This window comes from Oreochromis niloticus, linkage group LG18, assembly GCF_001858045.2.
Source record: "Oreochromis niloticus isolate F11D_XX linkage group LG18, O_niloticus_UMD_NMBU, whole genome shotgun sequence".
Classification (NCBI taxonomy): domain Eukaryota; kingdom Metazoa; phylum Chordata; class Actinopteri; order Cichliformes; family Cichlidae; genus Oreochromis; species Oreochromis niloticus.
In genome coordinates this window covers 33,702,350-33,724,755 of record NC_031982.2, presented here as the reverse complement: position 1 = coordinate 33,724,755, position 22,406 = coordinate 33,702,350, and the positions used below count along the sequence as shown (strand labels likewise).

Here is a 22,406-nt window from a genome sequence, read left to right as displayed (position 1 = left end):
CAGCAGGAGACGTCATGATGTTTGATTTAAGAGCTCACGAGTGCGATGAAGGATCCCAGAGAGCCGACTGTTAGTTTGTGAATCATTTATTAAAGAAAACGTCCAGAACTCGAGCATCACTTTAAAAAACCTGAACAGTGAAAAGATGATGAAGCGTCTTCAAAACATCAGCAGCATCAATCTATATACAACGAATGCATTTTTACATGATTAATAAAATAAAAACAGCTGAAAGGACATGCACGATTACTCAATAACAAACTCATTATTTAGAATTTAGAGCTTCTGTCTTTAATTCACCTCATTTATTAAAACAAAACAAAAATAATGGAATATTTACAATCTGTTTCTAATTTTGACATCAGCAACTACACACGTGGTGCAAACGTGTAAGCTTTTCCTCCAGGACCTCAAAGAAACTCAAAGACGACCTCACAGCACGCTCTGTTAATCTGCATTTACAGACCTTTCAAAAGTTTTTTGTACTGCCACAAATTTGCTGTTTTACGCGATTTTATGATGTAGTTGAGAACCACAAGTTTAAAAGAGTTTTATTGCCAAATAAATCAAATGTATGCAAAGACTGTTTACAGTGCTGATGCTAAAATCCTGTGAGTTTCCTGACCACAGATCCAAAATGTTCATTTGATTCTCCTTCGAGCGACTTGGTTATCAGTTACATCTTGTATAACAATATGCTGAAAAACGTTCAGATTGTCATCGTACTGACAGTTAGTTTGGTCAAACCTTAAAAAGCAGGTGGGAGAGCAGAAGCTGACAAACTGATCCTGGAGCTGTGATCAAGCCGGAGTGGATCAGCAACAATCAGGATTGACCCAGAAGCTGAGATCCAGCCCGCGTCGACACCGTAAACATCAACTTGTTCAGCAGTTTATTTGCAAATAAAAATCTTTGAAACTTATGAAATGCTTGTGACTGACCTCAAAACATATTTTGCCCCAGAGATATTTTGTGCCTTTTTTATTCCATGTAATGGTAAATCCTTCCCCACAGGTGTGACGGGGTAAAGGCAGCTCACGTTCATGTGTTTAAATCGTTTCTCGCAGGCCTGAGAAAGCACAGCCTCTGTGGCTTCTAATGTGGACGCTCTGAGGCTTTCCCAGCATGCAGCTAAGCCCACTCTGTGGGTTTCCAAACGCTTGTTTCACGCTGTCAGGTCGCCATGTTTTCCAGCAGGTTTTGTATTTGTGCACAACTTCTCGTGTGGAGTGACAATTTACAACCTACAACTATGTGTCACAGGTCTGCAGCTTCACGTGTGCGGATCCTGTGGAGCTTCAGCATTTGGGACTTTTTCATAAAGTTTTTTTTTTTTTTCCCACTTCACATTTTACAGATTTTTTATGCTGACTCTTGGATGTGTGAGAGTTTTCTACACAGTTTCTGTCACTTTTCTTTCTTCTGCGCTTCTTTCTTTGTTTCACATCCATGTTTGCGGCTGATCCTGACCTCACATGCTTCCTTCCTACCGGACTCCAGTTTGGGGAGTTGTGAAAGAGGATCTGGCCGTCGTTTGGTTCCTGTTCCCTACATTCCTCATAAACAGGAGTCGCCATAAAGCTCTCGGTGTGACGCTTCAGTGCCGACTGCACTCCCTCTCTCCTGAGTTTGTGCTGTTCTTTAATCTGTGGACGCTTTGATTCTTCCTGACTGGACAACAGTTTCTTATGTTTCTGTTTAACATGAGGAGGCCCTGGTTGCTCCGGGTTCAGGCTGCAGTTCCTCTCCTGGTTACAGAGACGCTTTTTAGGAGGAACCTTCTCTGCTGCAGTGATGTGGAGCTGTGGGTGGTCTGCAGGGACAAGATTAATGTAAGTAACAGTGCATAAATAACCACAGAGTACAATCCTGACCTAACAGGTGATTTAAACTTCTGTGTTGATGTTTGAGACCTTGTGGTCGCGTCTCAGGTGTTTCATATAAGCTGTGCCAGCCGTCATAAGCAAATAAAATGCCAGGTCATTTTTCCACCTCTCTTCAGAGAGATGTGGTTATAACGTACCTACAGAGTAGATTTAATACAGTACACAGAGTACAAGTACAGATCAGCTGTAAGCTGCTTCGCAGCTGAGCGCAGGTACTAGTTTCCTTCTGATCCAATTTCACAAGCCAAACACACAAAAAAATACAAAAGTGCTAATGGCACTTTTCTACTCTACAACATGTCTCATTCACCCATTCTCTCTCTCTCTCTCACACACACACACACACACACACACACACACATACACACACACACACACACGGACTGTGCCTATCCAACAGTCACACTCGGGAGCAGCTCGGGTTCGGTATCCGTCACTCGGAGGGAACCCCCAACCTTCTGATTAGCAGGTGAGCTGCTGAGCGACATCACTCAGCTGTGCTGTATCATAACTACAAGTCTGGCATTAGAAGCTGTGGCAGGCTCAGTGAGTTACGGGGATTTCTAACCGTGTACAGACCATGAGGAGCCCGCTACCTCTAACCAGCCATGCTGAGCCGTCGGTGTCTCTGCTGCTCCGACCTCAGTCTGATCTTTCTAAAAGCTTGAGATTTCTGCTTTTAACTCCACACTTCTCATATTATTATTATTATTATTGTTACTTTGGTCTGCGAGGCTGACATAAAGAGCTCAGAGCTCCCGCAGGCTCACTCTCATTCATCCCGGTTAGCCTACCGATCCTGTGGAGCTTGATCTCCGGCTTCCAGAAGCTCTCCAGCAGCCTGCGCTGCCGCTCGATGTCCTGCTCGTATTTGACGATCGTGTTTTCAAACACCGTGAAAATTTCATCCACGGCGGCAGACAGCCGCTCGTTGACAAAGTTTATCAGAAACTCCACTGTGGACATTTTTACTTTCGATTAAACGATCAGCATCAGTCCTTCTACTGTTCCGGATTCTTCTGGAATCTGCTTCCGCTGGTGCTGCACCATTAAAGTTCCTGAATGAAGCTGAGACGTTTTTCCAAGTTCCGCTCTCGGTGAATTACCGCCAAACTATCTTTGTTACATAATAATAATAATAATAATAATAATAATAATAATAATAATTGTTTTGTATTTTTTTATATTAGTACAGTTATTTAAAGTAAGTAATCGTAGGCTGCCATCATTTCAATTTTCACTGTGCACTATTGGAATGGTCTTATACCATAATCTGACAGCGTGTTCACAGTGTTTGATGTCGCTGTCACAGTGTCATGATATCACTTGTCTTTTAAAGAATTACTAAAAATCATCCCTGTAACATTTATAAGATTTACAGCTTATCATGTATGTGTCACGTGTCTTGTCACCTGAGCAGCCATCACAGCAGCTCTCACTACCATCGTGTAAACCTTCTCCTTCAGTCTTGATGCATTCCTTCAGTCACAAATCATCCACCCACTCCACTCTGCCGGCTCTCTTCTTAGAATAGAATAGAATAGAATAGAAGAATAGAATAATCCTTTAATTGTCCCACAAGGGGAAATTTGGTTGTAACAGCAGCCAAAAAGACACATATACAAACAAACAGTACACAGGACACAGAACAGAAACATACACAATTTTTCTTAAATATTTACATTAAGGACAATGGTTACTATATACAGAGTACTGTACAGTTATTAAACTAAATAAAAATAACTACAAGTAAGAGGCAAACCAGGTTGTAGTGCGAATCGGTTGATTAACTTATTGCAGTTACAGTGCAGATGTAAACATCTATGATTGTTGGGAGCAGTTCTGATTGTACAGTCTGACAGCTGCAGGGAGGAAGGACCTGCGGAAACGCTCCTTCATGCATCTAGGATGCAGCAGTCTGTCACTGAAGGAGCTCTGCAGTTCAGCAACATTTCTATGCATGGGGTGGGAGACTCTGTCCATCAGAGATGTTATTTTGGCCAGAGTCCTTCTGTCTCCCACCACCTGCACTGGGTCCAGGGTGCAGCCCAGAACAGAGCTGGCCTTCCTGATGAGTTTATCCAACCTCTTCCTCTCAGCTGCTGATAAACTGCTGCTCCAACATACAACACTGTAAAAAATGACAGATGCCACCACAGAGTCATAGAAGGTCTTTAAAAGCGTTCCCTGGACTCCAAATGACCTCAGCCGCCTCAGCAGGTAGAGTCTGCTCTGACCCTTCCTGTAAAGAGCATCAGTGTTGTGGCTCCAGTCCAGTTTATTATTCAGGTGAACACCCAGGTACCTATAAGAGTCCTATAAGTCCTTAAAGTGTATATACAACAATAACAGTTTAATCATTAATTTCTTTAATTACATAGTTAATTTTCAAACACAAAAACAACAAACAAACAAAAAAATAAGAACAATGACGATGACTTTACCTGCTCGCATCACGTAATGTATTTATTTTGGTTACAGACTCTTTTCATGCACATAATATGTTTGTGGGATCATTTTCTGAAAAGGGCATCAAAAACAAACAATAAAGAAAAAATAACTAAAATAAACAGATGAAATTGACTGAATATTATTTATTTTTATTTTTTTGTTGGCATTGTAGTATATTAAGATGCTAAAAAATAATTAAAACTATGATGAGGTGAAGTCATTGTTTCATTCATTTTAAGTTTTTTTTTTTAATTAATTAAACTCAAAGTACTAGTGCATGAAGGCTGATAGAAATTTATATAAATTTAAAAGTACAAATTCAAACAAAAAATTAATTACAGAAGAAGAATTTCATTACACATTTATTTATGGCATTAACGCGTGTAATATTTATACAATACAGATGTTTATCTTTTATATGTAATTTATCTGTAATTATAATTGAATTGAAGTTATCGTTTCAATTTTTATACACACAAACCCAGTTCCAAAAACAATTAAAAACAATAATAATAATAAAATAAAATGAAAATCAAATATTTATGTATTTTTTCTCAGAGTACAGTCATGGATATGAGCAGCTTTAAGACCCAGAGCAGAGCAGCTGTCAGAAGCGGTAAATATAGCAGTGTTGTGGTGTGTGCGCGCTGTTCTGTGTGTTGTGTCGGTGTGCGGGTCAGAACAGCTCCGGGTCATCATGAGGAGGCCTGAACACACCGGATCCGTCTGAGCTCTCCTGTCAGTACGAAGCGAACATGGCGCGTCTTTAAAGCACAAACTGAGCGTGAAGATCAGCCGCACGTGAGTCACGGTGTCCTTGTGTTCAGCGAGTGTGAGGCATTCACTGACTGCTGTGTCTGTAGGTTAACTGAAGATCTTAAATCTCTGTCACTCAGCGCCACAGAGAATATTTAATGTCTGTACCTTTATTATTATATCATTACTTATTAATTATTACAGAACAGGAGCCGAAAACAAAACGTGAAAAAACCGCTTATTTGTGTTTCTTATTTTAATAATTTTAATGATCCTGTATGATTGAGATGACATATGCCAAGTAAAATGCTTTAACTAAGAATTATTTTCTTTGTGAATCATCATTAGGTTAAATGATTACATTTATTTTATTTGAACAAAGTGATTAAAATTTATTGTGTGTTAGGTAAAACAGCCATACTGACATCCTGTAGTGCGAGCTGATATCCTGACGTGTACTTTATCCAGCTTTTATTTACAAAAATGTCAGACAAGGAAAAGCAAAAAAAATCTCATATCTGAGCCAGTGAATAAGGTCATGATTTATCTTGCAAATATATTTTTGATCAATAGATTAAATTTGTTATTATTTATGCCACTACTTGACAACAGCAGTCATCTCAAAGCGCTTTATATGGTAACACCAGACGGTGTACAATATAAGATTAGAGGTAATCAAACAATCCTCTGTGAGAAACACATGGAGAAGAATAAGAAAAAAGAAACTGTAGGAGAGGGAAGACAAACGTGAACTGATGGAATAACATGATAGAGTTTTAAGATATGACAGGACCAGATTATTCAAGACTTGTAAAGAGAACTTGTTGTTTTTTTCTTTTTAAAAAAATCTGTAAAACGTTCAGCTCAGTATGTAGCAAGTGAAACACTGTACAGTTTAAAAAAAAGAAGCTGACAAATGCTCATCAGAAGTTACCCGAGGCTCCTTCACACTTCTACTTCAGCAAGCAGAAAAGATATTCATTTAAATAACAACTAAAAGTAAAGAATGAAAATGTCACTCCTTTCAGTTTTACTTTTAGGAGGAAGTCAGGGTGGATGGTCGGGTGTAGCCTTGAACTCTGTGACAGAGTCAGAGACTAACTAATCATTTTCTCAGGGTTAAACAGACTGTCAGACACAATACCTCTCTCTCCAGGCACCAGTTACCTGTGAGCCTCAGTGACAGTGTAAGGAAGCCCACGAGGGTCAGTTCTTCCACAGCCTAACCAGGATGTTGCAGCTGTGTAAAGTCACCAACGCCCTGTTCATCAGTAACGCCCGCTCAGCCTGCAGCGACGAGCTCATCCAGCAGGAGGCGGTGACGCTCTGCATCAACGTGTCCAAGCAGCAGCCGTTTCCCTCCAGCAGCATCAACAAGCTGCAGATACCCGTCTATGATGACCCCAACGAGGACCTGTACAGCCACTTTGACCGCTGTGCCGACACCATCCAGAAGGAGGCGAACCGCGGCGGACGCAGCATCGTCTACTGTAAGAACGGACGCAGCCGCTCGGCCACGATCTGCATCGCCTACCTGATGAAGCACCGCAAACTGTCCCTGACAGACGCCTTACAGGTGAGGATCTATCCAACGCTGCTCTACTTTACTTTTTGTACAGGTTACAGCTTTGGCATCTGGTGTTAGTGTCGCACTTTATCCACCCTCCACAGACCCCGAACTCCTCCTGCTGACTGGGAGGCAGATTATAAATGTGACACTTTGTTCATTGAAAAATAAACTGGACTTTCATTAAACAAACTGCTGAGTTTGTTCACTCTTAGAGGAGCTATTAGGTTCCATAAATAATGATCAAGTCTTCTAATGAAGGTCTGAGGAATGAAAGAGTAATAAAGTGAACATATTGCACAGAAAAAGTGCTGGATTTTTGGTCCCTTCAGAGTTATCCACAATACAATTTTTGTTTATCACTTAATAAGCATCATATTGCAGAGGCCTCTGCTTTTAAAAATACCAATCATCCTATTTTTGAGTCTCACTGTTGACTCAGCCCAATCCAAGCCCAAGGTCAAAAATGTGGAGGACTGAGCTCAACTTGACACTGAAGCTTTTATTATCCAAAGTGTCCTTGAACACAACACTGAAAGATGAGCTGCACACTGAGCGTGGCTATATTCATGCTCAGAAGGGACAAATACAACAAATCATCCCATTCTCTGAAGGCTGACACTCCTGATGCTGTTTTGTGCTGCAGATTTAATAAATCTAAATAAATATATCCAAATAAATATATTTACTGACCTATATTCATAACATTAACTATCTGTTTAACTCCAACGAACAGAAACACATCTTTGTGTAATGTCTTTTTTGCTTTTTTTTTTACAGAAAAATAAAAAACAAATTTGGAAAAAAAAATAGAAAAACTGTAGAAAAACAGCATAAAATCTTTAGTTGTGTTGAGAAGAAACTGAATTTATGCATTATCTATTTATTAATCATAATGTCTTTTTTATTATTAATTTGGATTTAGAGTTTAAGTCAGATGTTATAGACAAAACAAGTATTGTTCACTAAAATATTTTTCCACAGTTTCTCAAACATTAAATCAGTTTTATGATTTGACAGAAGTGAAGGACTGAAGTTTTGCAAACGTTATGACAGGTAATGTAAAAACAATATGTGCGTAAAACAAAGAGCAGAAAACAACGAAAAAATTTATGAAGTACAAAAATATTTAGAAAATATTAAAATAAATCGTAAAGTACAGAAATACAAATCATGCAGAGCAACCATAGAGCCTTAGAAACACCCAGAGCTCGCCACTGTTCATTTTCCTTTTCCCAGAAAGTGAAGACGGCTCGTCACGTGATCGACCCGAACCCCGGCTTCATGTCTCAGCTGCAGAGATATGAAGAGGAGCTGAAGCGGAGACGAGGAAAGTCCTGATCCTTCTTACAAACCTCAGAGTCCTGATGTGAAAACTGAAGCAGCGGAAAAGCTTCTTCACCTCTGTCCTCCTCGTCTGCAGGATTTTACTCTGCCGTCTCTTCATTTAAGGCTTAGATGAATGAATTAACCTCTAGATTACGTCCTGTTTTTAAAAAGAAGCACCAACAAATATGTATTGAACTTATTTTAATGTTAGGATACTGAAGATATCTGAGTGTCTAAAATGTGACCTGATAAAAAAAATCTTTAAGGAAAGTTTTTATTACAAAACTGAACAAGTGGCGCTGATGAGAAAAAGTATAGAAATAAAAAAGAAAGAAATGTGAAATTAGGTCAAATAACACAAGAATGCAGATTAACTATAAAACTTGAACTAAGCTGAAGTGAAGGTGGAACTGTATTACCTCTAAGATAAACTGAATATACACTCTACATGATGTTCATCTATAGAATAAGAGGCTCATTTATTGTACGTAATCACAATAACTTTATTTTTATAGACTTTTACTTTGTTACAAAGAACAAGGAGACCGGACAATATTTTGTGGAAAATAGAAGAAGAAGAGATCAAAAAGAGCGGAGGGTCCAAGTTATCCAGTTATCAGTTATGAGGGCTGATCTATCAGGTTGCAACTGACCACTGGTTTCACTATCGATTACTTTGTGGCCAATCCTTCTTTTTTAAATGAAAATAAAATACTTTAAACCACAATTGACAACAAAATAGTATAAAAAAGGATTGTTTCTATGCTCGTCCTCCCATTGGTTCACTAATCATGAGAAAATTATAAAAGAATGGTCTGTATTTCTGTCTAAACACTGAGCTTTGTTTTCTTGTCCAGCTCAGGTCTGAGCACACGTGGCTGCAGTTCCACATTTTACCTCCAGGGGGAAGCATTTACAACGAAAATAATGCAGACCTGTGAACGCATGATGAGTCAGGCTCCTCTTTAATTTGATCCGAAACATTTAAAAAAATCCACAAAGAAGCTGAGGGATGATAATAAATTGTGACGTGAGATGTCGATCTTCATCAGCGCCTCTCTTGTGAACCTGATTAAATGAGAACTCACCTGGATTTTACTCTGACAGGATGTAACCTTAGGAGGCTATCTCACTGATCCCAGGTCAGTTTCACTGTAGAGCATGGATGATGTTACCCTATGAGTTTCAGTTAAGCTGCGGTAATATGGTGACATTTCCAGTTACTTAAGCCTCTCCTGTTAAAACCTGTGAAAGAAATTCTCACCAAACCTTTACATTTATTATTTGTCAAAGAATTATTTCCCAGGAGGCTCCATCTAACTTTACCCGAGATTAATTGTCTTAAAATCTCCAACTATTTGGATTCAAACTAACCGATCTTTCCTTGAAAGTTTTGAAAATTTAAAAAATGGTTTATAAAAGGTTTGCAGTATTGTTTAAACATTCAGTTTATTTTAAGATCAAAAATCATTACAGTGTGAAAATGTTAAAATATTGATCTGATTGTGGAATTGTTCATTTAAATATGTGAAAAGTTTTAATTTTCCAGAACAGAAATCTTCAAATGTTTTGTGTTGTCATACTAAAGTCAAAGGTTGTTATAAGCGAGAAGTTTGAAAGATTTTTTGGGTGAATCACTATATAAAACTGACAATACTGTTAAGATCAAGTAACAGTTCATAGAACTAAAATATTCTATGAATCAGCCTCTGAATGATTCTCGAGAAAACTTTCTTCCTGGACACGAACAGAAAAGCAACATGTTCCTGATATTTTATCTTTCAATAAACAAACAAAAACAAAAAAACAGTTGTGCACAGATTTGGATACATATCCAAAGATCAAATTGGAGACAGACCTCGCTGTGTGTGGTGGACTTTTGTCCCTAATAGAAGAAACAAAGAAAGAAGATTAATTATTAATGTAAAATAGCACAAAATCTTAAAACTGTGCATAAAAACAAAAGAACACAAACAAACAAAAATGTCTTGCCTTAAAGAGCCACTGAATTATTAATAGTCTGTTTTTTAATGCGCCATCAAATGTCTTAAAGTTGTGTAAATATACAACATATAAAATACTCAGGTTAAAATAGTAGAAAAGAAACAAACAAACTCAAGTACATTCGTGGGAAACGGTCTGAATTTTTAACATTTTGGCAGCTTATTAAGCCTGAAAGATAAAATGTCTCGTGATGTAAAAGATGTGAGGAAATATCCTGTTAGGATCATTTTTCAGCCCAATTTCACAAAGTCTGTGAAATTCAGCAGTTTTAGATGTTAAATGTGTTCTGTGAGTTTTAATGCTGCTTCTGGTTAATAATTATCTTTTAATAAACAAAACAAAAAAACCTTGTGAAAATCTTTGGTGTCTGCAGAGTCTTACTGTTGATCTCAGGTGTGTCCTCCTTGTTGTGGTGCTGCCATTTGGATCTAAAAGCAATGATTTTAATTGCACAGATATTATTTAAACCACCTGTGACCTCAGTTTTTATTGCTTTTATAATCTATGATTATAAAATTTCTGTGTTAATTAAAAGGTTTTACTGTAAGAGGAGCTTGAAGAAATAACCCTGTTCTGTCTCTTTAAGACCAGTTTGCTGTAAACAATTAAAAATAAAGTTAAATGTTGATCATTCAAAAATCAGCTGTGTGGTCATTGTTTACAATATGAAGTGTTGGCTTAAGAGGTTTCACTGTGTTTTATTCCTGTCCTGAGGTGTGTTTGTTTCAACACTGCAAACCTCATTATTTGATTAAAAATACTCCAAAGACACTAATGCTCACAAGTGTTAGTCTAGATAAATTATTGTGTTAAAAATTAAATAAATATAAAAATAAATGAATATGAAAAGTCAGGACAACAACATTATCATAATATCTGTAGCTGCTTATGTTCGAAATCATCGTACAAATTAATCTTGTATAACTGAGTTTATTATGCTTTATGTTTTCTGTAAATTTGAAACAAAACAAAATCAAAATAATTACATGAATGTGGTGAGAGAGTTTACAAGAAGTGTAGAAAAGCATGTAAAAGGCACAAATGAAGCAGACTCCAAAACTCATCCCTGTCGATCTCCTTGTTAAAATGTCGAGCTTTACGAGAAATAAACATACAGAGATGAAAAAACGAATTGGTTTTCTCACTCTGCGCTCTCGTTACCACAACAGATCAGCACAGCTTCACTTCGCTACGCCAACCCAGCTGTCAGTCTTGTGTTCCACTCGGCCCTCATCGTGAGCATGATGCTAAAATACTTTAACTCCTCCATCTGGGGTAGTAACTCGTCCCTGACCCAGAACGAGCCCTCAACCCTGTTCTGGTTGAGAACAGTCGTTCAAGGATAATATGATATCTTACCAAACTATGGCTGTGAACTGTGTGGTGAGATGCTTTAAACACTGAGAGCGGCTGAGCTGTAATGTTTGCTAGCTGGTTGTTTTTCTCTGTTTGATGGATGTAATTTAATACTAAGAAAATAAGTCCTACATTTTTCTTCAAAGATTCTTTTTTTAGGCAGACATTTTTCCAATGGATAAACTGAGTATCTCACATTATTCTAAACAGATACGCAGCACTACAGGTCAGAGGGAAAATAAATACATTTAAATTGTTTGAAACTAGTGGAAATTTTTAAAAAAGCAAACAGCTGCGTCTTGATGGTAAATCATTTTATTTAACAAAGTGTGTTACATTTTTATGTGGGTTGAACAGAACAGAGCCTGAAACAGCTGTTGTGGGTAAATTCGTTCAGAAACCTGGGCGTCTTTCTGGGCGATGGCCTCTGTCCCATTCTTCACGCACACTATTGATCCAATCATTGTAGTTGGACACTTTTGTGTAGATTCCCAGTTTGTCCAGCTGTCCGCAGCCCTCACCCCAGGAAACCAGGCCAACCAGGAACCAGGTGTCCCGGTACAGAGTGACCATCGGGCCCCCACTGTCACCCTCACAGGCATCCTTCCTCTTTCCAAGAATACCGGCACAGAGGACGTTGTTGGAGATCGCGTGGGGGAACATCTGCTGAGTACAGATGCTGTGGCTGACCAATGGGATTTCAATAACGTTGAGTGCTGAGCTGTACTTAGTGCTGTTGATGTCCTCTTTGCCCCAGCCAGACACAACAGTCATGGTGCCGTTCAGGTGGAGCACCCGCTCGGCCATCTCGCGTCCTGGCAGACAAACGGGTATGATGTACTCATTGACGGGAGCAGGTGTCTGTAGGCGCAGCAGGGCAATATCATTGTCCACGGTCTTGCTGTTGTAGTTCGGGTGTTTGAAACCTTGGACGACATCCAGGGTGACCTCAGTGCCTTCGCGTCTAAGACGCTCATAGTCACCTAAAGACACAGGTTGTGGACTCATGGTTAATGAAAGCTGATGTGTGTTTTCACTCTGACTACAACCGGGGTCTCGAACTCCAGGCCTCGAGGGCCGGTGTCCTGGAGGTTTTAGATGTGTCCGTGATCCAACACAGCTGATTTAAATGGCTAAATCACCTCCTCAACATGTCTTGCAGTTCTCCAGAGGCCTGGTAATGAACTAATCATTTCATTCAGCTGTGTTGACCCAGGGTGATATCTAAAACCTGCAGGACACCGGCCCTCGAGGCCTGGAGTTCAAGACCCCTGGACTACAATGTGACCTATCAACAACCTTGGTTTTGTAAAGTTTTAGTGTTTTAGAATGGCAAAATAGCAAATTACTACATATAATTTTATATATAGTTAAATAAAAACTGGAAAATCTAGTTCAAGTACATTGAGTTTTTGTATTCCAGCTTTATTTGTCACTGTTGAGTTGTTCATGTATGGAGTCTTTAGGATTGTCTCCACAGTGGGCTCTGGCAAACTTCTGACCTACCAGCTGCCTCTGCAATGGAGTCTCACTCTCACTACTTGTTTAGGTTTACAGATCAGTACCATGGCGTCTTCCTGCCATCTAATACAAATTAATACTGGTGATCACTTCACAGCTATGCTGTTCTCTTCACCCAAATATCAAACATAGACTTACATAGACTCCACCACTTATGCATGCCTAGCAGTTTGTAAACCTTTTAACCTGTGTTTCTCTTTTAATAACTACACTTATGAGCATGAACATGATGTTTGTCTAGGCCAGGAGTCGGCAACCCTGGGCAGGGTTAACTGGTGGCACGACCATAGCTGGACTGGCCATTGGGCATATCGGGCATTTGCTTATGCCCAATGGTGATTTTTCGTTTTTATGGGCCGATGGATTTTTGGGGGTTTTTTTGTAACGGTATAAACAATGAAAGGTGGTGGATTGGCCATAACTCAGTCGTTTAGTGGTGGCTGTGGCGGAGCTTCCACAGAGGCCAGCAGGTGGATGAGGGAAAGGGGGAGGCAGGAGGAGGAGAGACCCGAGGCAGCCGCTGGTCCGAGTGTCAGGTGAGCTGAACATCAGCTAAAAAGTTATGACCTGCAGTCTATCTGGGTCAGATATAAACCAAGTTTAGGTGGAGTTTATTTTCATTGTGCTGACTTTTTACAGTCAGTTACAATAACTCGTACTGCGTAGTAGCTAGCATGACGGAGTTTCTATACAGCTGGGTGGGTGCTGTGATGTTACTGATAGTGAACTTTATTTTATTCATAAGGTTAGTTTGTAGAGTTGCCAACCGTCCCGTAAAAAACAGAATCGTCCCGGATTCTGATAAAATATTACACGTTTCGTGTTGAGCTGAAAAGGAACACAGTTTGTCCCGGACTTCAGCTACAATGAAAAAAGACACAAAGCTGGAGTTATTCTGCGTCTTTACGCTGTCAGCTGCCTCTTCTCCTCTCCCCTCCCTCTCCTGTTGCTACTTCAATCATGAAACTGATCAATGATCAGCTGATCGGCTTTTCTCTCTTGTTTGTTTATCGCCCACTTTGGGCCAGTAAAAGGAAACCAGCAGATGTCGCGCTAAACAACAGCAGCATGTTTAAGCTTGATCAGCTGTTGTTAGAATTTATTTAATATTACTTTCTAGTATCAGCTGATGTTTGCTGGAGCCACAGCTGTAAAGCTGCTGGTCATGATATCGGTTTGGATATGTGGTGAGAGGGAAACATGAAGATGAAACCAGGAGATGTCCTTACTGAATCATCAGAGCTGAACAGGTGATGGAGAAACAGGTTTACCTTTTAGGTGACATGAATGAGTTGAAGGGAAGTTATGAACTGTTTCTGAGAGACAAATAACACCAGGATCCTTTTCTAAGTAGCTGACAGCTGGTAACTGTGCAGGGGCGGGTCTAGCAAAGTGATGCCAGGGGGCCAGGTAGGGCATTAACAGGGAAAGGGGGGCACAAAGAAATACTTTTCTTTATTATTCTCATTTAAAATGTCTCGCTTTTAATAAATAATTATCTGAATCTTACAACCAAAGTTTTCATCTGATGTAAAATGTATAGAAATCATACATATACCAACAAGACACTGTACATCACTGTCACAACAGCGTTTGTTTTCATTCAAAGGCTTTATGGCTTTAATACCTGCTGGTCTCTAGTCAAAATGCCCGGGTCCATTTTTTGTCCCAGTCCAGCCCTGGGCACGACACGCAGTGAATTAATCTGAGAAGGTGCATTAAAAAATAAATGGCCTGGCCAGCGGTGCACATCACAAATTACCTCGGATAGACACATTAGTTGTGCCGCTTCTTAATGACGGTATCTTAGCTAACAACCCCAACTACCAGATTCAACTTGTAATTGGCTAAAAATAACTTTGCCTGCCGGTGAGAGGGACGTTGCTAGCTGGCAAGCAATGTTGAAATTTCCACATTCCAACACTTCAAATGCTTCAGGAGCATCAGCACCACAGAAATACACAGATACATACTCGAGACAGAATTCACAATGGGTTTTCAGGACTTTCAGGTGTATGGACCAATGTTTTCTTTTCTGATCAAACCAGAAGCTTTAATGAGCAGCTGGATTTGTCTCGCATTAACTGGCTGGACACAGAGGACATCGAAATGAAGCTGATTGAATTAAAAAGCTCGACTCTGTGGGGGTCAAAGTTTGCAGAACTACGAATGCAGCTGGAATCCACAGCTGTGCATGTTCATGGAGCTGCATTTTCACCTGCTGGACATCACTACCTGACCAGTTTAACTGTCTTCAGAACATTGCAGAGGCCTTATTGACAGTATTTGGCTCTACATATCTGTGTGAGCAGATTTTCTCTCACATGAGTGTCCTCAGGTAGCCGTCTGAATGCTGGACACTCGGAGACCTGTGTCTCTGAGTGGGAGACCAGAGATCACATTAACATGTGTGTCTCTGTATTAACAAACATGCCATATTGGCCCAGTTTATTTTTCTTATCATTGTTGTGAGGAGACCATAAATAGCATTTGTATTTTCTGTTGTACAGTTCTGTTATGGAGTTCTTGTTATGGATAAAAAGTGTCTTTTTTTTTGTTTCAAAATAGCTGATAACTATTAGCTGATAGCTGCCGACATCGGCGAACAAATATAATTCTATAAAGTTGTTCTATATAGTGTGTAACTGTTAATATAGAGCGTTATTACATTTATTGCTAATGCAATCATATGGCACACTGACTTCTGAGGGAATTTTAGATGCACTCATCATCAGAAAGGTTGCCGACCCCTGGTCTAGGCTAATCTATGTCTGTTCATCAAAAACAAAACTCTGGGCAGTTTATCACCTGGTCCAGGGTTCTTTACAACTGCCCACATGAGTAAAGACTCCTGAGAGTTCACAAGTGGAACCCCTTCAATAATTTTATGTAGAGACCCAAGAAGGCCAGGTATTCTAAAGTACTGAGCATAAAAGCACACTCAGCAGTCAGAACCATATCCTCCATGACCTGTAGTTGCATAAAGTTTCCCCCTTATACTGTGGAAAAACTCCAAAGGCCAGGGACACGAGTATCCTTTCAGCCACCTGGCATATCTCTCCCTTGGGCAAGTCCAGAAAAGACAGAGTCCAGTCCCAAACCAGGTTTTGGGTTTTAGAGCCCATGGCTATGGGCGGAGGTGAGACCCACTATATCTAGTTTATTTGTTAAGAACCAGAGACCTGATGGTATGAGATCCAGTCTGCTATGCTGCTCCAACTCAGGTCCCCATCTATGTCTGTTAAAGAGTATCTAAGCCCAGTGCCCGTCTCTGTGGGTGATGGGTTTACAGAATGGCCGATAGCTTCTTTACGTTGTGCCCAGTCAAGCCCCACAGATCAATGCCCAGCAAGGTTTTCCAGCTCCTCTTTATTCATTCAATTCATTGAGTTTGTTTAAATCACTTTTAGTCTGGTCCTTATTGCTCTCCCAATATCACATGCAAATAAAAAAACTCCTTCCCGGTGGAGATTTTTATAACTTTATATATTGCTTCTAGTTTATTTTTGTGTCATACAAACTGAAGTGTTTTCTCTCTGTGGATGAACAAACAAGACCCTATCAGCCTTTCAGGCAAAAACTACAGGCAGTCTCTCCGATCATTTTTACTTCAGTTTAATCAGTTTGTTAATCAGTTAGTTACCGTGTTAATCTTTCTAATCATCTCAATGTCATTCATTTATAATTATAATTAGTGTCTGTCATCTGCAATGGAAACTCACCGAGTCGTACACTGAACGTTAGGCTGTTTTCAAGACAGTGAGCAGCTGTCAGAACCCAGCTCTCATCGATGAGGACACCCCCACAGTGAAATCGACTCCTGTAATCCATTACCAGGACCTACACATAAATACACTATCAGGTATTAATGCTCCAACTTGGATTCTACTGACAAGATAACATCTTGACATTGGGAAACAGCTTTAATTCACATAGTAGATCAATCTTTAAAAAATAAACTGAAAAAATGTTTTAATGAAAAAGATTTAAACACAAATTAGCAGATTTCTTACCAAATTAAAATGTACATAAAATAAAAAGAGGGGGTTGCCAACATCTGATGTTGGAATCTTAAGATCTTAATGACCTTATAGTACCATATCACCATCAATGTTTTCAGACTGCAGGCTGCTGTAAGGATACAGATCTAACAAGGTGAAGTTGAAAGCATGACACACCCAGTGTGTCTTGTAAGTGAGTTTTTTTTTTCCAGTACCTGCCATGGACTCTCCCCTTTCTTGCCCACCTGCCCCCCCACCATCCAGGGACGGAGGCCTTCTATTGGTTTGCTGTATGATGTGCTGGCTAACAGCTGTCCACAGGACGATCGACCTGTAAGAACAATATATTAAAGCTACAATGGAAAAAATCTTTTCATCTCGTTCAAGCTGAGAGACCAGCAGCTTGTTTCTGTGGTTTGTGCCTGTTGTCAGTGAGCAGTGTGTGACGCAAACTGCCGCTAGTCTGCTTTCATTGTTCTGCGATCAGTTACTAACCGTGGTTCATATGGAAACACAGCTAGCATTAGCAAGTAAACCAGCATTATATTAGCATCATAACAGAGGAGTTTCACTTGATGACTTGACTTGTGCAATTGGCTTGAAGTGTCTAGTGTTGTCACCACATCCCCATTAAGTTGATGAAGCCTCTTAGGGTCCTGTTGATGTTATACAGTTCTAGCATCCATGTGTGGGGCATTGAGTCATAGGCTTTCATGTAGTCAATCCAGGCAACAGGTTAGTCCGTCTGATCTCACAGTCTCGAGCGACTCCTCTGTCTACTAGTAGGTCTGTATCCTGCATCTGTAGTGTTTCTGCCAATTTCTTTCTGGGCTCCATTCATGTACCGAGTCATGTGCCTGTTCATCCTGTTCATGATGCCTGACAAGAGCTTCCATGTGGTGATGAGACATATTATTGGCTGGTAGTTGGATGGGATTGATCCTTGAGTATCATTTGGTGGTTCATTTGTGGTTCCAGGTACTCAAGGAGTGCAGTTAGCTTCTTTAGCCAGTAGGTGTGCATCATGTCAGGGCCTGGTGCGGTCCAACTCTTTGGCTCCTCATAATTGAAAGAATTATCCAAAAAATCGTAATACATAAAGATTTATTGAATAACATGTCTATATAAAGTGAAAATTTAATTTGAACTCGCAAAAAAATATTGTGCATTTTAACAAACATATATTTTTTAGAAATCTCTACAGCCAGCAAGTGAAGTCAGACCAGAACTGCTCTTACTTTTGGGAACACATTTCCTGGAGTCATTAGCCAGTTTGTATCCATTGACACAGCTGCAAATCCTCGACAGGCCATCATTGCTCTTCGTACAATCATGGTCACACCCGCCATTATCCACGGAGCAGTTAGTGGCTGTTATAGCTAGATGGAGATGGGAAACAGGAACACGGGAACTTTTCAGCTTTCACAGTAAGTTTTAGTAAATGTTACACTGACTCAGCCTGTAAAAGTAGCAGCTACATCCAGCTGCCAGTCAAAGTCTTAATAACGAGTTTTAGCAAAAAAATAACCCCCATGAATACTTTGTGACTTGGGTTCATTTCTCAGCATCGGTTTGTTGCTGCTTGTGTGTGCAGTGGGTAATTTGTACTATTTTTGTTGACTCTCAAGTTTTAATTAAAGATGTAGTTTTGTTACTTGATGTGGTTTCATTATACTGAACACATTGTGTTTAACTTTTGTACATTTTTTTTATTATAACTTTAGAAATGATAACTCTCTGACTCACGATATTCGCAGTATTTGCCCTCATATCCTGAGTGACAGCGGCAAGCGTACTCTTGGAACATATCCACACAGTCTCCATGACGGCACATGTTGGACTCACATTGGTTCCCATCTGAAATGCAGTCAGATAACATGAGTATATTTCCCGTGATCCTCTACAAGCACTGCAAATAAAACAAGATGTCCACACAGTGAGCAGACCCTGATGCTGGATGAAGCTCATTAAACGCTGTATTGTTGTACATGTATTGTAAGTTGCGCTTTTGAGAAATCAGCCAAGCATATTACTCCTCATCCCAAACAATAAAAGATGCAGCCTGTGGAGAACCTTGTCCTGACTTCTTCTCAGTCTACACGTCATTCACATTCCAATCATCAGAAATTTTAAATAATTTATACATGGTATTATTTTTAAAGCCTATCCTCATATTTAGTATGTTTTCAGGGTCTTATTCCTCAAATGTGGTCAAACTGAACAAACTTGTCTTACCTGAGTAAACTGTCCAAAACTCCAGCTGTAAAGACACAGAAACAAACATCACCAATCGCACTCATCTGATCATTGCTGCAGAACAACACAACCTCAGAGAGTTTGTGTTTCCTGTGGGAATTTGTGAGGTGTCCACTGTGTAATGTTCTTGTCAGCCATAAAGCAACTAGCCAGATATTTTAGCTTATTTTTAACTACAGCGTGTTAAAGAGACATCTTACCGTAGCTTCTCTGGCCTGGAAAATCTCTCTGGCCTCCTCAAAGTTACATTTCTCCTCAATACATTCTCGCTCCAGGTTTGCTGGTTTCAGCTCCTCCAGGAAGGAGTTTGCCCGACGAGAGCGAAGCAGCATGTGAGCCCGTCGTGGGTCTGAGAACACTGAATACACAGAAAGGGTGAAACAGTGATGCAGATCAATAGCAAGACAATGTCTTCTTTAACTGTTTTTTCCCCAAACATCACATTTTTGGAAAGCACTTTGTATTCGTTTGGAATTAAATCTTTGGGATTCTGTGTATTCACTCTCATTCATTCCACTTACATACTGCTCAGAATTTTAAAGGAACACTTTAAAAACCATCTGATCTTAATGGGAAAAAGTTATTCTGACATGTACTGGCTAATGTGCTAGGAATGAAAGGATGCTAGATTTAAGGAAATCATCAATCTAGAGAGGGCTGAATTTAAAGACATATGGAGAGATCTGGACCAGGACATCACTGAGCTTCTGGACAGTCTGAGGTGTTCGATGGACTGAAGCATCATCTCCCACAGGTGTTTTATTGGGTTTTGTTCAGACGAGCGTGGGAGCCAGTCAAACCTGCTCTCATCTCATTTATTGTAGGGTCTCCATTGTACAACACAAAGTGCCTTGATGTAACTGCTGTTATGATTTGTTGCGAAACAAATACATTGAACTGAATTGAAATCTGTGTAAGCGCAGGGCGCCAGCAGTGGACCTGCCAATTCTGCTATTCTATGGCAAATGCCAATCGAGGCCCACGACTATGAGCAGAGTACAGGACCCACAGGATCAAGAAGTCTGTTTCTCATTGTTTGGTCAAACCATACTCTTTTTAAATTATATGTCTATTATATATTACAATTTATATATGTCTGCAAACTGTAAGATCGAAGCAGGCATTTATTCTGAAACTGAAAACAAATCAAAATGAGTGATTTTGCTCATTTCCTGTTAGATTTTCTTAATTCTTGGACTCTTCCACACAGTTTGTGTGATTTATATTTCAAAACTACATTTTTGTCTTATACTGTCTGTGGGTCCCCTCTTCCTGTTTTGTCTGAAGCTGTTTTGGCTCATCCCCCTTTAAGGTCAGCCTCCACTGGAGCCAGCTTTCTTCTGATTGGCTGCCCCTTGCAAACAGGAGAGGATCAGGTAGGTATGTTTATGACCTCATTACTTGAAACTTTGTCCATGTTTAATATGAGCGCCCAGCAGAGGAACAGGTAAAAGCAAAATAGGTTCATTTTCTTGACAGATGAATGGTTTGTTTTTAAAACGTATTCCACGGCTGACCTGCTCATATTTTTTTTTAAGTTTGGCAGGTGTATGTAATTCAGTGAGACTCTAAGACAACCGTGTAATCTGTGGCTACCAAACCTTCATGTCTCTTCTTTCTTTTACAGACGTATTGATGTTTACTTGTCCCGTTCCTCTTTGATCACACCCACCTGACAGACTGATGACTGACGCCGACCACAGAGCAACGACGACACACAGACAGAGGGCGAGGCGGGACATGACCTCGATCAATCCTGCAGGAAATCAGACAGTGTAGTTATGTCTTTACTGCTTGTGTTTATCCTATTAGCATTAATATCCAGAGATAATGAGACTCACAGGTGTAAGGGGATGAAAAGTTGAGCTCTGGAGGAGCTGCAGACGAGACAAAATCACGTCCTCACTGTGAGTTAAAACAAAAATCCCTCAGTGGAATATTTCTACAATATTGATCAGCAGGTAACACAGAGGCTTCCAGTCAGAGACGCACAGCAGGACACGATCACTGTGTGAACCTCTATGACCTTTGACCTCGTGAGCTAACAACAGGGCCACAGAGACAACATCCTAAAACATTTACAGGACATGAAACAGAGTCACGGAGAAACGAGAGGCTTTCAGGAGAGTTTTGGTACTTACATGTGAAGAATGGCAGCCGCGGACAGAGACGATGCTTCGCTGTTTCTGCTGCGTTAATAACTAACTACCAGTGTTTACTGAGAGTCCACAGTCTGCAGCTGATTGCTGTCCACCAACACTGTCAACACAAACCTCCCCTTTAACCTCCACCCACTCTGCTCTGCTACACATCAGAGCCCATTTTCACAAAATGTTACAAAGCTTCAGACACTAATAGGACCACAATAGTGAGATAAGTGCGGGACTTTTAACTGTGTTCCCACCACACAATAGGTCTGTGTTTATTCACCACAAACATGGACATGGTTGAAATCTTCACGTCTCTATCATTTAAACCACTGTCTTTGGAAGCATGAACATCTATGAACCTACAAGATATGGACTGTAGAGATACTGAACAAAGCCCAAAGCCTGTGAACCAGCCTGGACTTTGGTATGACTAAAAGCAAAAGATAATGTTGGCTGTTTGGAGTGCTAAGTTATCATGTAACGCTAGCAAGCTCAGTTAGTGAGATGCATTGAGAGACAGACACGCAGTCATGTTGGTTATTTTCTTCATTATACTCGGCTGTGGGCACAAACAGCTGGAGACACCACAGTCAGGTATGTCTAGATGCATGCTCAATCATCCAGGTAAGGAAATCCCAAAAAGTTGATTCTGATCACCTGGGCGTAAAGTTTTCAGTCTGGTATCCTTTCCTTTAAAGTTCACCATCTGGTTTTCAATTCAATTCAGTTTTATATATACAAGGCCAAATCACAACAACAGTCCCCTCAAGGTGCTTTATAAGGTACAGGTAAGGTAGAGACCAGAAAAACAAACAAACAAGAAAAAAGATCAGATGCCCCCTATGAGATAGCCCTAGGTGAAAGTGGCAAGAAAAAACTCCCCCTTTAACAGGAAGAAACCATGTATATGGCTAATGTAAAGTCCCTGCAGAGGAACCAGGCTGGAGCCTTTCCCAGCTGCCACAGCCTGAGTGGTAGGACACACCCCAGACAGGTCACCATTCACACCTGGAGCCGATTTACAATCACTGATTAACCAACATTCGTGTCTTTGGACTCTGGAGATGAGAGAACACAGAAAGGTCCCGACAGGCAGCACTAACCAGCACATCACTGAGTCACACACAAA

General features: G+C 40.2%; 3 protein-coding genes across 6 annotated transcripts; 1 reads left to right on the top strand and 2 right to left on the bottom strand.

Moving 5' to 3' along the window:
- Positions 1-70: 70 nt before the first annotated feature.
- On the bottom strand, positions 71-2,935 carry LOC102077800 (uncharacterized). Its single transcript, XM_005457641.4, has 2 exons — positions 2,681-2,935; positions 71-1,813 (listed from the first exon to the last, which is right to left on the bottom strand). The coding sequence occupies exons 1-2, from the start codon at positions 2,850-2,852 to the stop codon at positions 1,317-1,319; spliced, it is 669 nt and encodes a 222-aa protein (XP_005457698.2). The 5' UTR covers positions 2,853-2,935; the 3' UTR covers positions 71-1,316.
- dusp28 (dual specificity phosphatase 28) lies at positions 1,696-12,232 on the top strand. 4 transcript variants are annotated; one of them, XM_005457640.4, is made up of 4 exons: positions 1,737-1,832; positions 2,287-2,355; positions 6,250-6,669; positions 7,900-12,221. In XM_005457640.4, exons 3-4 carry the CDS (start codon positions 6,325-6,327, stop codon positions 7,999-8,001), a joined length of 447 nt encoding a protein of 148 aa, XP_005457697.1. In that variant the 5' UTR covers positions 1,737-1,832; positions 2,287-2,355; positions 6,250-6,324; the 3' UTR covers positions 8,002-12,221. The 4 variants fall into 4 exon arrangements, with proteins under 4 accessions (XP_019209538.1, XP_005457697.1, XP_013131592.1 ...); XM_019353993.2 differs by lacking the exon at positions 2,287-2,355 and having other exon boundaries at positions 1,696-1,832; XM_013276138.3 differs by lacking the exons at positions 1,737-1,832; positions 2,287-2,355; positions 7,900-12,221 and adding exons at positions 4,917-5,138; positions 6,765-6,968.
- On the bottom strand, positions 11,643-21,394 carry proca (protein C (inactivator of coagulation factors Va and VIIIa), a). The gene is made up of 10 exons (XM_005457642.4): positions 21,269-21,394; positions 20,969-21,032; positions 20,800-20,883; positions 19,328-19,485; positions 19,107-19,131; positions 18,618-18,728; positions 18,110-18,250; positions 17,087-17,202; positions 16,593-16,710; positions 11,643-12,332 (listed from the first exon to the last, which is right to left on the bottom strand). The coding sequence occupies exons 3-10, from the start codon at positions 20,867-20,869 to the stop codon at positions 11,743-11,745; spliced, it is 1,329 nt and encodes a 442-aa protein (XP_005457699.1). The 5' UTR covers positions 20,870-20,883; positions 20,969-21,032; positions 21,269-21,394; the 3' UTR covers positions 11,643-11,742.
- Positions 21,395-22,406: the final 1,012 nt, after the last annotated feature.

Excerpts from the sequence above, each read along its gene's own strand:
- LOC102077800 (XM_005457641.4), bottom strand. The coding sequence starts at position 2,852 with ATGTCCACAGTGGAGTTTCTGATAAACTTTGTCAACGAGCGGCTGTCT. Across the intron at positions 1,814-2,680 it reads GATCAAGCTCCACAGGATCG|ACCACCCACAGCTCCACATC; the intron begins GTAGGCTAACCG and ends TTGTCCCTGCAG.
- dusp28 (XM_005457639.2), top strand. The coding sequence starts at position 6,325 with ATGTTGCAGCTGTGTAAAGTCACCAACGCCCTGTTCATCAGTAACGCC. Across the intron at positions 6,670-7,899 it reads CCCTGACAGACGCCTTACAG|AAAGTGAAGACGGCTCGTCA; the intron begins GTGAGGATCTAT and ends TCCTTTTCCCAG.
- proca (XM_005457642.4), bottom strand. The coding sequence starts at position 20,869 with ATGTCCCGCCTCGCCCTCTGTCTGTGTGTCGTCGTTGCTCTGTGGTCG. Across the intron at positions 18,729-19,106 it reads GTTTTGGACAGTTTACTCAG|ATGGGAACCAATGTGAGTCC; the intron begins GTAAGACAAGTT and ends ACTGCATTTCAG. Across the intron at positions 17,203-18,109 it reads CAGGAAATGTGTTCCCAAAA|GTCGATCGTCCTGTGGACAG; the intron begins GTAAGAGCAGTT and ends TTGTTCTTACAG.